Source organism: Rhea americana, unplaced genomic scaffold (genome assembly GCF_003343005.1).
Source record: "Rhea americana isolate MKP2758 unplaced genomic scaffold, rheAme1 scaffold_43, whole genome shotgun sequence".
NCBI classification, from domain to species: domain Eukaryota; kingdom Metazoa; phylum Chordata; class Aves; order Rheiformes; family Rheidae; genus Rhea; species Rhea americana.
In genome coordinates, this window is record NW_028186568.1 from 29,185 (window position 1) to 47,335 (window position 18,151).

At 38.2% G+C, this 18,151-nt stretch overlaps 1 protein-coding gene across 1 annotated transcript in view; it reads right to left on the bottom strand.

Moving 5' to 3' along the window:
• The window catches only part of LOC146589839 (uncharacterized), a 69,902-nt gene that overhangs the window by 29,152 nt on the left and 22,599 nt on the right, over nucleotides 1–18,151 (bottom strand). Inside the window, exons 5-7 of the mRNA XM_085315426.1 lie at nucleotides 9,699–9,785; nucleotides 7,510–7,648; nucleotides 6,370–6,470 (exon numbers count right to left, since the gene is read on the bottom strand). Coding sequence (XP_085171552.1) covers nucleotides 6,370–6,470; nucleotides 7,510–7,648; nucleotides 9,699–9,785 — 327 coding nt within the window. The remainder of the gene's footprint in view (nucleotides 1–6,369; nucleotides 6,471–7,509; nucleotides 7,649–9,698; nucleotides 9,786–18,151) is intronic.

Sequence of the window (18,151 nt, forward strand, 5' to 3'; positions counted from 1 at the left end):
AATTTCTCTTAGATATAAAAAAATATTCTTAGTAAGAGCAACATCTATTTTCTTGCTGTTCTCTTTCACTTTCAGGATTTATTATGAATGGTGACTTTATCCAAAAGGAAAAAAAAAAAACTCTTACCTACATTTTAATTGTTTTAATAGCTGTAAATTGGGAGGAACTTGCAAAAACAGTWTATTTGTAAAATATTTTACATACTGATTTTCTCTTCCATTTTGAGTCTCAGGAATAGCATCAAAATGTAAAAAATAAATTTTGAAAGTAGATTATATGATGCATTATACATTCTGACTCCCGTTCTTCTCTATTTTAGGGTTATTCCCTGCAACAAGGCAAAAAAAGTGTTCGTTTTGAAAAGAATTTCAAACGAGGAAAGAGTAAAAATATTTTTAATATTTTAATATTTTTTTAATTCATGAGGCTGAGGATCTTCATTTAGCCTATAACTGAAGCTCAAATTCCAAACATTAGAATTGAAAGAGGATGTGTACATGTATCTGTATGATAGGAATAGGTAATTTAAGGAAAGTGAAACAGTACTAATGTATATAAATGTACATTAGCACTGAAGAACACAAGCAAACCTTTATAAAGAGGTTACATATACATCTCTAACCACAGTGGGCAGGAATATAAAACCAGGAAACGCTCTAGGCAATGTCTATGTAAAACCTACATTGATTGCCTCAATCAGTTACAAAATGCAAATGCATTTAAGTTAGTGCCAGTTTGTGAGCAGACAAGGCTTTTGATTGAAAGCTATTTGCATTTCATGGAGAAAAATGAAAGCTTTCTGGGCCTGACTCTCCACAGACTTGCACCAAGCTAGCTAGCTACATGCTGGCTTTGCACAAGTACATTGTTATCACCATGAAATTGCTCACCATTGTAACTATTCAAAAGTACTTGTGTAAATAGAAATGTATTCCTAAGATGCAAAACACTAGAAAATTTTGAAAGATCATTTGCATATGTGCCATTTTTCCCTCTTGTTTTTCCTTCCCCAACCCAAGAACACTTTTAAGATGTCACAAACTGGACACACAAAAATGAGCCACTTCATTTCAACCAATCTCCTTAAATTCTTGGCCTAAACTTTTCTATCTTTGATATAATGTAAGTCTTCTAAAAATATATTGATGGCACTACATTTTCTTTTGCTGTGATTCTGCCAATATAATTGCCTGAAAAGGTGGGGTTTTAAAATTCATTTTCAAGTGGCCTTTTCCCCTTTTCATGTATAAAACACAGTCTCTCCATTTCTCTGCTTTATTTTTCTCTCACATATTTGTGAACAATCACTTCTGCTGCAGTCAAGCTTATAGTAACAAGCACCGAGCTAAGATATATTTGTCTTGGGTCATGCAAACAGGGCCCATGTGGCCTACCGTTAGACTGGGGCAGGATGAAAGGGCAACCAGGCCTCCTCACGGTTTGGTGACATCTCCACTAATCCTCCTTTCGCTTGGAAACAATTACAAAAAGTCACCTGAAAGTGTCTACAAACAAGCCTCTCTCCAAAAACCAAGAGAGGACTTTACCTCCAACATTCACTACTGGTTTTCTGCTGTCACTTATACTGGTAGAAATTCAGAGTGCTTTCACCTAGAAAAATCATTTAGGACTTACTCTACTAAGGGCATAATTTGGCTTCCTTGTTGCTTATCCAGACTAGATAATAGCTCATGCGTGGCCAGTGGTACACAGAAAAGTAAATTATTTATAGGTTTGGGGTTTTTTAGAGAGATACAAATGATGCTTCTGTGATTTCACTTTTACTCTGTTTATAGGGAAAAATTCACCTTTCTCCCATCCTGCTTTTTGCTAGATCCACACGCAGGATAAAAGTTAACCTAAGTGCTCCTACAGGCTGCAGCTGGTAGTTAAATCCTATGGTAGTTCTCTTCATTTAGGTATATTTCAACATTTCYACCTTTTTGGAGAAAAAGAACTCACTGAACTAAAAGGAATTTTAAGAATGGACAAAATTATAGTTTATAGAAGCATCATCTATCCAGATAGCAGCACTAGGCAGAAACAAACTTTGCCTTAAAGCTACTTTTAATGGCAATGGCTTCCAAGTAACCCTTCCTATAAATCTGTACAGTAACATGAAGCAGGTCAGGCCCCACTGCTCTAAGTCATCTCCTATTAATCTCAGCAGTTCACTACAAATTACTTATAGTTTCAGCTTGAAGAGAGTAGCTTTCAGACCTAAGGAAAAAGCGGAGTGAAATGTACGTACCCAGGCCCCTTTCCAGCCTACAGCCAAATTATATTGCTTAAATATTTTCAAATACACAACGGGTCAAAGATAAGAAGGCAAATGAGTCAAAGAAATGCCCTAACAAGTCCTGTACTCCAGTGCTGAACCCTACCCAGAACTYCAATAACCGTTCATTTATTAACCAGCCACAGCATGCTGTTGATCAGCGGGAGCAATGACTGAGATAACTGAGTACAAGACAGGAAAGTGCTACTCAGTGAAAGCAGAGATGATACTAAGGTAGAGGGCAGATAGCCAGAGAAGGTGACAGGGCATTGCAGGCACCCACTTTCCAGCAGCTGAGGCAGTGCTTGGCTCTGAAATGCCCTGCTGGTGCTGGGGTGGCTCAGGCRCAGGTGCAGGCAGCAGCGTAGCAGTGGGATGGCTGGGTGATTTGCCGCACCAGGGGCTGTGACAGAGGTGATCCTGCCCCATGGGGCTACTGCTGGGAAGGGGTGTAAGGAACACACAGCTGTTGCACAGTGCTGGCACTTCTTTCTAGCCCTGGAGGCATGAAAGGGAAGCCCTGGCACTACAGAGAAGGCAGTAGCGAGGTGAGTTGTCAGCGTCACAGCTGAGAAACAGCAAATGGCAAGTGTGAACCAACGGGAGAGCTTAAGTATCTTTTCACCACCTTCCCTGTCCCTTCCTTCTGCACTGGGCAAACCCACAYCTGGCAATGATCTTTCATATTCAGTTTAACAAAGGGGACTTGCACGACTTTGGGGCTTCACTTGTAGGGTACACACAACACACTCCCGTCTAACTGGAAGGAATGAGGTTGGGTCTCAGGCACAGGCAAGAGGCTGAAGCCCTCTTTTGATCAAGAGAAGTGCTCGTCATACCAGATGAGCCAGCTCCTCATTGTCTCACATTGTAGGCCACCTTCAAAGCCTTTTTGTTTAAATCCCCTAGCTAAAATCCAGTGCATCACCTGCATCCTTAAAKAATGTGCTGTCTTAACAACAGCAGCTGAAAGAGACCCAAGTGAAGTCTGCAAGGAAGCRACTGGGTATTAGCAGACACACTCTGCAACACAGAGACAGTGCTATCTCACCCATTTCAGGGTGCTTTGGGACTGCTACCACTTGGTGCGAGAAAAAATTGGGAGCTTCTCTCTTCAGGCAGAACAGCAACTTTATAGAAAAGCTATTACAATTGGTAATTTTGTTACTGTCACCTACATAACAGTGATGAATGCACTAGAAATCATGAGAGAGGGGAAAAGCTGTTCTGATGAGCAGTAATTACAGTGATTTCAGTTGCTCTGCAAAGAGAACAAAAGCAGTATCAGGTAAGAACATCAAACGCTGTCTCAAATCAAAAGCAACCAAAAATGGTTAAAGTTCTGTCTCAAAACATCTCCTAACTCATGTTTTTTCTCCCTCAAACCAGATAAACTTATTTGCAAGAAAATCCATTTCCACTTCCTGCTCCTCTCCACATCGCCTCACTGGAATCAGGGGGGAAAAAAAGAAAAAAAAGAAGAAGAAAAAAGAAATAGTGGGAGTGAGAGATGAAAATCTCAGCTTCTCTTATCACAAAATGACCTTAGCAGATCAGATACACTAGCTCTCATTTTCCTCATTTACAAAACTACTTTACATTGCAGTAACATTGCCMGAATTCACCAATGGATTCCTTCAAATTTGCCCAAAGGTTAAAAGGAGTCTACAAACACTCTGTGTACTTAAAAATAAAACTTTAAGCCCCATAATCAAATAGAGAGGATGAAACTCTTGATCACATATTCTGTAATTCTCAAACCAAAAGTATATAACTTTTCTTGTCTTTCAAACTGTTTCATTGTCTACATTATAATTTGGTAACTAGRCTCTAAAATTAGATGCGTAGAACACATTAGGTACAAAAACTAGCAAATATATCAACTTATACAGCAAATTATATGCTCAAATCAGACAAATTAAAGCACARGATGGCTGTGTATTTGCATGCAGTAAAAAAATCTGGATTTAAGATTACAAGATTGGCAGGAAGAGACTGAAACTAATCACATTTTTCATTCCTGTAGTAAGAGCATTTTATTTTTGTCTCTTGCAACACAGATTACCTCAGTGTGCCCAACATGTGAAATACCTTTTGGACAGAACTAGCTTTATTAAATTAAAAGATAGATGGATGGAAACATTGAGTTCATAATCATAAGACCACGTTTGACTTTTCTCCAGAGCATGTAGTACTTATGAAAAGAATGCAAACTGAAAATTAAATTCTCAGGTATCCTCAGCAACCTGACAGATTGGCCCAAGAAATACTGCTAAGTCTAGCAGATTGGAAGAGCGATGTGCTCATTGCACAGAGGTGTGAAGAACGCGGCCCACCCCAGCTCATCTCACAGGGCACAGCTGGTGAACTGTACACAAGGAGGGGAGACAAGCGGCTTGAGGGGAGGAGGTGAGAAGGGGCCTGAGGTAAAATTTGAGATATTTTTGCCTTCCTTCATACCCTGCTGCTGTTTCAGCCAAGTAGTTTGTATCACCAACTTATTTGAAAAGTATTTTCTATCCAAACCGTTTTCTGTGAACAGTGGAATCAATCTCTTCAATTAACGTAACTGGAACTAGGAATACTACYGAGTCTCTCAAAGACTTCACACATTGTTCATCACTGTCTTTTAAATATGCTCCTTTTGCAACATCAAGCCTTAGACTGTTTGTGCTGAAGTTTTCAATCAAGTGATTAACAATAAGTAACAAGGCAGCCATGCTAGTAAAGCTCTTTAGCCTGGAGAAGAGAAGACTGAGGGGGATCTTACCAATGTGTATAAATACCTGAAGGGAGGGTGTCAAGGGGACAGGGACTAACTCTTTTCAGTTGCCCCGTGTGACAGGACAAGAGGCAATGGGCAGAAATTGAAGCACAGGAAGTTCCGCCTGACCATGAGGGGGAATTTCTTCGCTGTGAGAGTGACAGAGCACTGGACCAGGTTGCCCAGAGAGGTTGTGGAGTCTCCTTCTCTGGAGATGTTCAAGGCCCGCCTGGACGCAACCCTGTCTAACATGCTCTAGGTGATCCTGCTGAGTGGGGAGGTTGGACTAGATGATCTCCAGAGGTCCCTTCCAACCTTACTGATTCTATGATTCTTCTCAGCATKTACACTCTTCCCTTCTCTGTGTCACTCCTCTTCCATCTATATCCCCTCAAACTCTTCCTGCCTGAAGGCCACCTAGTTTTTGTGTGGAGGACAGAAAATCTGGATACCTTCACAAAGGCTCTTTAGCTCTACTCTTATTTCCTAACAGCAGCAGCACCCACCTGAATCTGAAACAGACTTTCCTACTCTGAAAGCATCACCCAAATGGTAATTAATATTTTTCTCCTCTAATTCTTGACAGTTCCTCTGCTTCCCACCATAAGGCAGAGTTATTCCTGGGGTATAAAACTAGATATGACTTCAYGCTCAGATCAGTAAAATAGAAGGATCATCTTAAGACACCAGAAGAAAAAACAAGAGTGTTAATTCTTGTTCTCCACAACTTGGTAGTTAAAAGGGCGAAATGCAACATGCACCTCTTCCTGCTCATTCAGCAGGACCTGGTACCACTCCCAGCTGACAAAAYTGGTAGCTGTAATAACACTCTACCAGTCCACAGCAGGGGCCTTGCAGAGGCTCAAGAGAAGGCAGATGAACAAGTTTCTACAGCTAAGTCCACCTTTAAAACCGGCAGCCATAATGGTTAGGAACACTGCAGGGAGGGCAGGCAACAATCCCATCACTATCAGGCACAGTAACACTAGCAAAACCCCAGCGAAGTTATAGCTTGACAGGCAAAAATGCTGCTCTACTGAGAAAAGTTTTTCTTCTCAGGGAACATGTATCAGTGAAAGAATTTTTTGCCCCATATAAGATACAGCTTTATCTGAAGTACAGAGGTCTTTGACACAGACTGAGAAGACTCTGAGGCATTGGGTCACCTGCCAGAGTAGACTGGCTCGCAGCACCTGCTTCCACTATTCTTCTGTGCCAAGCAGAGCTTAGATGCAAGAAGCAGCAGCCTTGGATGACTTAATCTCAGCCTGAGCAGCACTGTTTGAAAGCACAAGTGTTTTGTTTAATATAACAAAAATTGCTTACTTTTTTCAGTTTCTCACATCTTTGGCTTAGAAAAACATCAGTTGGACGTGCTGTACTGGTTCTTACATTGGTATGAGGAGGCAAACTTCTGGAAGCAATCACTGTAAAGTCAAAATAAAACCATAACCAAAACCTCATTGCTGATTTGTCACAGGAATAAAAATGGTTTAGCTATAACAGAGATTTCTAACTCTAGTATGCAGTTTTTAGACTGGCATTTATCATTCATTTTTTAATTTCTTAATATCATAATACCCACAGATTTGTTTAAGACAAGAGACTTTGTACTATAAACAGTACAAGTGCAGAGTAACCTATGCTCTAGATCTACTGATGGAGATTGAGACATCTCTATATAAATCAATTAATTAATTTTCAACTACTGATATTTTAATTCATTTATTCTCTGGCAGTCTTAGCAGGGAAATATAGATGAATGGAATAGCTACAAAGAATGAAGTACACATTTGCAGGATCACGGCACAAATTAAGACACAAARCAACATATGGGTGTAAAATAAATAGGGAAATGGTTAAGAGAGGGTCACAGCAGCAAAGACTGAGAACACAATCTATGTATTTCAGTGACTTTTAAGAGGATCAGAACAAGTAAGTGATATTTAAATGATCACAATGACCACAAGTCAAGGTATTTCTCATCCTAACCCAGTAAARATTATTATACTTTATAACCATTTTAATACTGTAATAGATTCAGTCATGAAAACAACCTTTTCAAAATGCTTGTTAAGCAGAGTTTCTACACTCTCTCGCATATAGTCATCTTGCTTATTAAAAGAATTGAAAGAAGATTAAATTCTGGTGTTTTATATCTCTAGTCTTTTGTTTTCTGGAGCCTGAGATCCCCTTTTTTTTTGTTTAACGAGCATAAATAATGTGATAAGCAGCATTAAATAATGTGATAAGCAGCATTAATCTGAAGAGAAAATATCATGCTGCTGGGTTTGATTCTCATGGGACACAAATGAGCACTGTTGCATTCATTTTAATGAGTTACATCCTTCTACATCACTTAAAAGTCTGGCTTCTTTCTTGCTGCTACTTTTTTTTAAAAAAAAAGGAAAAAAAAAGCTAAACTTATTAAATATTCAGGTATGGCCAAATGTGAAGAAATACAACTTTTTGATTTTATGTCCTCAAGTTTTCCTTTGAGCTGTGAACTGCGACTGCTCTGGGGAATCAGTTTCCAAAAGTCTTCATAGTCCTGTTGGTTCTTTAAGACTCCATGCCTAATTAGTTCATTCTGTAGTCCTATAATCTGGAAGAGAGAAAAAATAAAACTACTAAATTATTTAATACACACACAAACACACACACAAAACAGATAAAAATAGCAAATAGCTTGGTAGATGCCCAGAGATGTGTTAAAAACATATTGGGGAATAACACCCTAAAAAATACTTAGCTTCTCCTCTGAGATGGGGCAAAACCTGTTAACTCCTACCTGTAGTGCTTTTGTTGTTGTTTTGGTTTTGTTTTTTGTTTTTTTTWATCACCATCCTTCTACAAAGGGGGGAGCATCTTTGGTACCTCTTTTTATAGAAAAAATGTTCTTTTCATATCCCTTCTGGAATTATGAAAAAGGGTTCCCATCTTAGTTAGATGTGCCCTACCTGAGGTCAGCCTGCAAAACAGAAATCTGCCTGGCTGCTTGTCAATAGCAATGTTAGACCCACCTTCCCTCCCTTGCTCTACCACCCAGACAAGCATAAAATAAATACTTAAACCTTTATATCTAAATCTCAGTCTTTTATATTTGAAGAAATTTCCTTCAGCTCTAAGCAGTTCCTGATATAGGAAAGCTCCAAATGGTATTATCTGGAATGATAATACTGTATTATCATAAGATAAAACACTGTGTGGACAATGCACTGCTAAGTTTATACCAAAACTCATATAGAAATGATATGTATATGAAATACAGCTGAAATAGTGATCAAGGAATTCAATTTGTCTTGAATTTATTAAAAATTGCTTCAAGARTCCTCCAACTATAGCACTTCCTCACTTTTTGCTGACCCAAATCAAACATTGCTGTATGTTTGAAACTAAAAAGTATAATAACTGACTGCATGTAAAGAGATGTTAGAGGGGCATAGCTGCTTTCCTTCTAAAACAAGTGATTCAATCAAAACCAACCAAMCAAACAAAAAATTAGGATGCCAATGTCTTCCTTTAGCCCAAAAGGAAATATTCTTTCACTTTCAAGACAGGTCCATTTCTCTCAGACTGAGACAAATAAGCTAAATTCTACTGTCATCAGACAAAATTTAGACCATAGACAAATCAAGGTTTACCAAGACAAAACRTGCTATATTTTGTTGAAACCTGCTCCCACATTCAGTCTTGTTTGCCTCTCAGAACATCTCAAATGTTGACTGAAATCTAACATATTACTAGTACAGAAGTTGCTTTCAAACTAACTTTATTACTAACAATCTGATTTCAATTCTTTGCAGTCATATTATGTTTCAACATATAAAGCTGTGTACACACATGGAGAGAGTACAAAAATCTAGAAGCTCTCTTTCAAACACAGACATGCAGACAGAATCAGTTACTAAAGTGGCATATAGGTATTTTTTCTCAGAAGTCTGAGTTGTTTTTTAGGGTTATTGAAATTAAACTTTCCCTAACACCCCCACCCCCAATTAAACAAAACAGCATAGGGGAAACAAATGCATCAAGATTATGGGATTARGATGTTTTCTCTAGTTCTAATTCTTTCTTGATCAGTAATGAGTGTACATGGTTATCCACCACAAACTATTCAGTGTCGTAGTTAAAAATAGGAGTTTCACTCCTTTTCCCAGCAGGGAGGCATTCACACCATAGCTGGCACTAACAGGCAGTATTGTCAGGGAGACCAAGGAAAGAACAAGCAAAAGGTCTGAAGCGTTGAGACGGGTAGTTTTAGTCTCTCTGGAGCAGAATGGAAGGGATATCGATAAATCAAATTGTTGCATCACATGCAGTAACTCTTTTTTGTAGGTAAGTTCTGACCATGCAAGTTTTTTTTTTTTTTTTTTTTTTTTTTTTTGTCATTTTTCACAGATCATTCACAAGTGTTCCACAAAAATTGAGATTTACTGGAGAAATGAACATTTCAGGAAAACAGAGAGACTGATATTATTTAATGTATTTTTTAAATGTCTGACCATGCAGAGTCTTGTAGTAGACAAACATCTATACACTGATATTGTATAATTTTCTTAATTATACAATTAATATACATTATAACAAGTCAGTTAGATAATTTTCCAATTTCAAAAACAGTATCAAAAGTAAATGTAACTTTTGAAGCATACCAGGTAATTACAGGACTGAGGAATAGACTCGAGGTACTTAGCATCGTGAGACAATTTGCAGTATGGCACTTGATGTCCAGGGATACACTTAAAAGCAAAATAAAGTTTTGGTCAGTATTTTTTTTTCCCCCAGTAGCTGGGAAACAAAGCACAAAACAAATGACAAGTAAACATTCAGCCACAGGAAGCCATTAACAACAGTGGGCACCAATTAGGACCCAGCAGGTATTCTTTACACCGCCTGGTGCTCTAGCTCCTCCTCAAATACTTTGGCATAACACTCACAAACTCAGGCTTAGGAAACAACAGGCTGTTTCATTTACTCAGCAATTTGTAGCCACATATTCCTGCTGATAGGCCCATAAACCTGTTTGTAGTCTTCTTCTGTTCCCCTTCAAGTTTGTGTCATTAGAAACTACAATTACTGCCTGCCCAAAGAGAATACTTTTCAGGAAAGAAAATAAAATTGAGATACTGTGACCCCTTTCCTTTTTGTCTCTTTCCTTTTCAACTTTTCTTTGGGAAGGGAATGCAAGACACAATGGCTGATGTCAGCAAAACCAGGCCATGGAGAAAATATTTGCTAACTCAGATTTTCATTACAGACATTTTTCTTTCAAAGCATAGATTTTTGAAAAAAAAAGAGGGAGAAAAGATATCATTCTTAAAATTAAGCCATGGCCTTAAATAATTAATAAAATACATTCTACTGCAGCCAAAAACATTCCATAAAATGTATATAATTTTAATATATTTACGTCAACTATAAGATGTTTCATATCTGCTATCCAAAGAACCTCAAGAAATTATCCAGGCCTTTTAAAGTCATTCATAAATTGTGCTTCACATCTTCCCTTAGGGTAAAAGTACAAATTGTTTCTTATCTTTGGATCTTAAGCTTGTAAAATTTAAAACAAAACAAAAACAAAACAAAACCTAGGCTGCAAACTCCCAAATCAAATTTTAGCCACAATTTTGYCTACATTCTTAGCGTTATACCGCTGCAAAAATCAGAGGAAAGTCAGAATCCAGCCCAGAGAATTGGAAGCTTTTTTTTAGCATGTGTCATGATAATAAGGTGATATGGTGGAAAAATCCACTCAGTTCCACTAAATTGATCTTCTTTTTCTCACTCCCAGCAGCTTAGGTGATCACACATACAACTTCTGCTTCCATCATTGCTGCTAGATAAATTTAACCAAAACATTATGATCAGTTGAAGTCTAGTATTTTCTGGATGCTTTTGGTGTTAAAAGACAGCAAAGAATGTATGAAAGCAGACTGTGCCTGCACTAATTCAGAGTTCCCCTTGTCATTCAGGCTCATGCCTTTCAGATGTGCCTTTCTCTTTTTAATTTTCCTCCCTTTTTCATCTCTTTCCCTGTCTCTGCCATGCCAAGAAATCAAAGTGAACATCAGTAGATTAGTGAGTTTGTTTCCAATAGCACCTTATGTTAAACCACCACTGGATGTTTGCAAAGTGTGCTTAGTTGCTTCTCACCTGGCTACCTATCAGCACTTCTTCTAACAGTTCTTACAGAAGTTCCCAACTCCCGGCTGCCAGAGCTGTTCATATACGGTCCCTGCATGCAACAGACCCCTACTTGCACTGAAAATCATCAGTGGCAGCGGGATAAACTGCAACAGAGTTCCCAGGACTGCTACTGATGGGTTTTGAAGAATAACCAGCTAGATGTCTTAAGCCTTGTGATGTACATCTTAGTTATGACATACAGGTATGCAGTAAAGAAGTGTCCTTGTGATTCCCAGGTACTGTTAGCCCAAGATGCAGAAAGACAACCAGACCCTGCAATCGCCGTGTTATATCATCACTCACCCTGCCAGTGTTCATGTCATGGGAAGCAGCCAGCAAACACCGTGACGGCACTCCAGCTGAGCTCTCACAAGAACTTCTCTGCAGCTCAGCACTTCAGGGAGCCCATGCAGCCACAGAGGTACAGAAACTCCGTACCTGCCTGTTCCTCACAACTCAGTGGGGGAACCAAGTGCTGCAGAGTTTTTGCAGCACTGGTTCCTGGTGTGCTGGAGGCCAGGAGTTCTGCATAACTGGAAATTAGTATATTAAGACTTTACAGGCATTGAGGTTCCCTGGGAATACAGAAAAACACTATAAATGGGGTACAGAAAGCCTAAGCAACTGGCCAATTGCCAYGGATCCAGACATACCACGTAATTTAATAGAGGTGGAAGCTGCTGACCTGCAGCTCCGTAACTGCATGCAAGTTCAAATATTCTCCTTCACAGCCAACTGAACATAGCTATGGCAGAAATGTATCAAATTTTCATAGCAAGGATTACTTACTGCATCTGAGATTAGCTCAGATCAGCCTGACCCATGTACCAGTCTGGTGGCAGTTTTACAAATTACAGTGACATCTACTCTGTTCCTCTGTGGGAAGGGAACTACCCTATCTGCATGATTCTGTTCACATATAGAGTTTTCAGCTCTATSTTGCTACTTCTCAGAAATAAATTTGGGGATAAATTATATAAAAATACATGCTCAAGTTCTGATCATTTATGTATACCCAAATCCATGCACAAAACTCCACTTAATACTAAAGACTGTATTTTGCGTAACTATGTGCATATATATTTAAGCAAAGCTTTCAGCACTGAGAAGACATCTTTGAAAACTACAGTTTATATACTGAGAATAAAGGAGGTAGTCTTCCTGGTTTATAGCCACCTAGAAGTCAGGTGGCTGGTCTAAGGATCCTGTAGTCAAGTAAGAGAGATAAGTTCCTCCAAATTGCAATGTAACTCATTCTAAGATAGATCACTAAAACAAATGAGATGAATCATCCTGCCATTGCCAATAACCGTAGGGGGAGGAGGTGCCTTAGATGAATAACTTAGAAGGGATACTTAACTTTTTAACAGCTAATGTTGATGGGTATCCCATATCCAAGAATCCCAAGAGGCTAGGGAGAATCATATAGATTCACAGTAGATATTTGCACACACTTGCAAAAATTTCATATTATAGTTAAATTATGCTTGGGCTTATGAAGAAAGTCAAACTTTAGACTTTCTAAGAAAAAAATCATTATAGTCTCCCTCATACAAGCTGTAGGTCACTGTTTGACTCTATTACAGTCAGATTTTTTTTTTTGACTGTTTTTCTAAAAAAAAATGAAGTTTATGCAGTCACATTCTGGATGTTAAGGAATTATTTGTTCCAAACCTTTTAGCTAATTTTATTCATATATCAGAGACAGACACAGAGACAGAGATAGATTAAAAATATATAGAGAGAGATTTTGTGGCAGCAGGTTACCAAGGGAAGGACAGATCCATCAGTGCTGGCCGAACGAAAAAGGCCCAAACATACTATCACTCCAGAGCACAAAGATGAAGCCTTAAGAACCATCTTGAGGCACCAATCCACAGGAGGAACTTCTTTATCTCTCGCTCCAACACCGCAATGTCAACCAGACACAGTATAGTTTTTCACATCAGTTGATCTTCAGTAGTGCRAGGTTTCTATTTAGATTTAGCATAATATTCGTTCAAAGAAGAAGAATGGCTTTTGTTGTCAATAACTATCAATGTATCTCTTGCAATACTGAAGCAGATAGCATCACTTCTTTCTCTTCATGCTAGGTAAGTAAATGCAGTGTTCTCCATCCAAACAAAAAACTCAACAAAAAACTATCCAGTGTATCAACTGGACACCAATTGTCTTCCACCTCTCTTAATTTGCAAGTAGTTTTAAATCACTAGTATCTACTTTAAATAATGGTTGATACTTAATGCTTTGTTCAGATTCGCACCTGGCATTTTTTCAGGGCTAACTGTCAAAGGAATCGAAAAATTCAGCTTTTGTGCCAGTAACACACAATCTTCAGTCACTAGCACAGTTTCTCCCTTCATGGGAAAGACAACACCCACTTGCTGTCCTGCTTCACAAGTCCAAAATAAACTAAACCATCCAAACAAGCTGAGAAAGAGACACACAGTGCATTTACTGTTTTTCTATGTTCATATCCTACTGTCTTCTCCATTAGAACTTTCCCTTCCTATGTTACTTATTTGCAAAAAGGGGAAGACTAGTTAGCAATGTGACCAAATGATCACCTGATTTAAAGTAAATATAGATCTAAAAAAATAGCAGAGCCTGATCTCACAAACCAAGTAAAAATATAGACATGAGATTTGCCTTTMATTACATTGCTGTGGCCAGCTGAAAAGATTTAGACATATCTGTCGGCACCATATTTAGTTATTTAGCTGTTGATAAGTAGCACTGCAATCACAACTGAAACTCCAGCCTACACGGTATTTCAAACTATGTTACAACTATAATCCTGTAATGCTAATAATCTTACTGAAAAATCAAAATGGTTGAGGAAAGAGCAAAGAGCTTTCATTTCCTTGTCAGTTCATTACCATTTCACTCTATCTAATCCTGGAGTTTAGTGCTGCCTTCCAGTAATTCAAGTACTGAGAAGGCTAGAGAGATATAAAAGGGCTGTAAAACAGAAACACAGACACTACAGAGATCAGGGCACACATTACATTTTCACAGTCTAGTTTCCAGTGATGCTAGCTCACAGATAGTAAAAGGCGGGGGATCTGCAGGCAATGAGCAGAACCAAGAAGCATATACACTGTATATGCCCACTTGCTTCCACTCCGTAACCTCTTGCACACATACATACACAGAGTAACCTTAAGACTAGGTTCAGAAAAGCAGTCAACTTAAAGAAGCATTAAAGCACATATTTAAATGGCTTTCTTCATAGGGGACAAACTTTGTGGGGGTTCTCCTAAAATACTGCAATCAACAGAGAAACAGATATTGTCAGGCATTCTGCTAGAACAAAACCCTGCTCCTGTCAGCAAGTTCTAGGTGAAAAGACAGACTCAGGTCTATATAGCTAACAAAATTCAGTTTCCTCCTTCCTCCTCAAGAGCCKCTGAAATTTGCTCTTCTGAAAAAARGCACATTAGGAAAACTTTCCAAATTTGCCTGTCCTTTACTCCTACACTTTTTTATTATTATTATTATTTTAATATAGACTGGCACAACCTGGCTTGCTGTCTATGTATTATTTTATTTGCTAGAAATAAACAGCTATTGAGATAAAAATGAGCAAATATTTACTCACATATTAAATCATTACACGTCTGAGCCAAATATTTTAAAGACCTAAATACAGTTTTACAGGCTCCATCAGTATAAAAAAGCTCCATGTATCAAGTACTTCACACCATCTAATATGTACTGCAGACACTTCAAAAGCAATGAAATTCGCAGATTCTGGGTACACATCTGTGGCCACAGCTACATGAGCAAGAACCACAGTACGGCAGAAGCAAAAGCATCAGTGCTGAGAATCCAACATCCATGCTGAATTTTCACTTTAGGCTACCTCTAATCTGGATCTATGGACYGAACACTCAGTAGCAACCAGTACACACTAGTTGAAGCATATCCTGTAGTTCAGTCTCACCTTCACCTGAAGTCTGGCCTCACCCCTGCTCCGTGCTGTGAGCCGGGGAGTGCCAAGCAGGAACAACCAGAAGGTTCACTTTAAGTACRCTGCTGATCCAAACTAAAATGCTCTTGCAATGAACCAGAACCCTCTGTGGCTTACTCCATGGAGCCACCACCACCTGCTGCGTTAATAAGTCCTCAGAACTTTCAGTCCAAAGCATACTGGCCAAATAATGTAACCATTTTGTACCTGTCTAGTCTGCTCATCTAGGATGGTATTAATTCTACACACTAAAAGAATCTTAATATTTCTGAAGAACTACAAAAATGGGTTTTCTGGTGAAGGAAACACTGATATTGAGTAATTTTAACTTGAAAGGCTTTAGCTACATAAGTGTTCTAATGTATCATCTCAAGTATTTCTAAATAAAACCGAGCGGATGAAGATGATTCAAAAGTTCTTTGTTGGTAACTGTGGCCACTTATTTAAATGTGTTTATCCTCTTTTCCACCACTGTTTGCTCCTTCTCTATCCCTGCCATACCTAAAACACTCTGTGGTTCCCAATATGCATGCAGACACTCCGTCCAATTAACATTTAATTTGGCATATACAAACCTTTTCAAAAGAAGAACTGAACTGATCTCTACATCTCTACAAATGTGGTCTGCAATATAGCTAGATCTTGATCAGAAGAAAAATATTTATCATGATTTTTTTTAGTTCATTTTCAGATTATTCTGGTTAGCTTTACCTCCATATATACAATTCACTGTGGAAGATACTCACTTTTAAAAAGCYTGAGATAGTGGATGAACAGAAAATTTAAGTCGGTGTTTCTTTTTAGACTTCAGGGCCCCAGTGACACAGCCCCAAGACTACAGAAATCTGAACACTTTGTATAAGCAGGCTTGGGCAGAGGGAGCCTGTATTTTCTAGTCACCTATGTACTTAGTTGACATTAACATACAGCGGGAAACAGTGATGGGAAACCCCAGAGCAATAATGTGTGAATAACTCCCATAAAAAGAAGCATTAGCATAGTTTTACAAATCTGAATGACAACTTAGTAATTGGATACAGTGATTTTCCACAGGCTTCTAGACCCATTGGCACACAAGCGTGGGAAGAGCTTGCCTGGAGGCTGCTTCCACCATTTCTGTGGTGCAGTTAAGAGAAGACACCAGGCTGCAGGCAGTTCAGGGGACACTTTCACTGGCAGTTACAAGTCAATAAAATGAAGGACAAAATGTTTCTTAAAAAATCCTAAACAACTTACAAAATAGGTTCTAAGGAGGTTTGAACAACATAAAGCTATTAGAAACAATTTTTGAAATGTTAAACAAGATTTGTTTGGACAACATTAATAGCTGTTCYGATTTTAAAAACACACACTTTAGTTTCCGTTACCACAAAAAATTCTCATCAACCCTCAAACTTCAATAAAATTTCCTATTTTTTWAAAAAAAAGAATCCCAACAGTGCATGACACAGACTTAATGTTTCTCTAGGCACAAGGCAAAACAGCACAAGCATGGATCTATCCTCTTCCCTCCYCACCTGTGCCTCAGCTTGCTTTAAATAAACGCCCTCCCAAATGCAATTACAATTCTGACAACAGTTACACTACGCCTTTGCCCTGTTCATAGAGTGACACAATTTCTCATGATTCATCTAAATGGAAGCGACATCTGGCTTTTCAAAACAGTTTGAACCAAGAGCAGTTAGGGAATTCCCAGAGSCAGTGGCACTGGACTCCGATAAAACCACAGGTGTGTAATAAATAATAGTGGCCAAGAGGCAGTCTAACTGCTACRGCAGTCAAGCATGTACACAGGCATCTAGAGAAAAAAAATACACAGTAAGGTTTAAAATTGATGWTGGAAAAAGTATTACAACAGACAGAAATGTGTTGAGGCTGACAAAAACCTATTTATATTTCCAAAATGTAGTGTGAATATAAAATGATAATTACACTACTTGGGAAGCATCTTTCTTTTCTATCTGACAAAATTAACAGAGTTTCTCTTCATCATCTACCTTGGAAAAGGACAGTGCTAATAGCACTAGACTTCAGTCTACRTGACTACAACTGCCACAGACTCTATCTGAGTGTTAAGCTGCACTACTTTAGTTAACACTTAAATTCAGCAATTAAAATTTTGAAATACAGTGTTGAATTTAAGTGTAACCCAAAACTTGTGCAAACCTCTTATTTCAGTTTAATAATAGCTTAATAATTCTGTCTAAATTAACTGCTTACTAGTATAGGCTAAACAGAAATAAGTCATTTTAAGTTGGAAAGAATGCTAAACATAAGATTTTTCCACTGCATTATCTAAATCAGTATTAAACCAACTTAAGAGGTAATTTTCCAGTATATACAAAGCACTAGGTTCTCAGAAACAAGTGTGTTGCTATTGTTTATATAAATAAAACTAGTAAAAGTGCAGCCTTTGAAGTCCTTTTTTATTTATAAAGTTTCGATAAAATACAAGTGATAATAGTCTCTCCACAACACTCCCCTAACCTTTGCCTTCAAAGAAGAAGGTCCCAAATAGTTCTGTATTTTAAGTGACGGAAATTTTATACAAATAAAATAAAATGTCATAATTAAATGTCAAGATTCTCCCCCAACAGTGACTGTGTTGCTCCAAAAATAATCCAATGCAGTATTCCCCTGTTAAATATGGAGAAAAGCATTTCCTTTAGAAGAGGAAATTCTCTTAAGGAAGTTGTTTTAAGATAAATAAAAGTTCAGGATGAAGCCAGCAAAAGGTGTGAAGGATTTCTCTTTGATTTCCCAGCTTGTGTATTTGGGCTCAGACACAGACTACATTTTATGCACATATTAATAGGATGCTAATAAGCCTACAACTCTACTTTAACATGGACCTGTAGAGACAACCTGATACGTGGCACCAGATATACTAGCCTTCTTAAGCAGAAGATTTACTTCCTTTTCATGCAGGGGGAGAATCGGACTGTA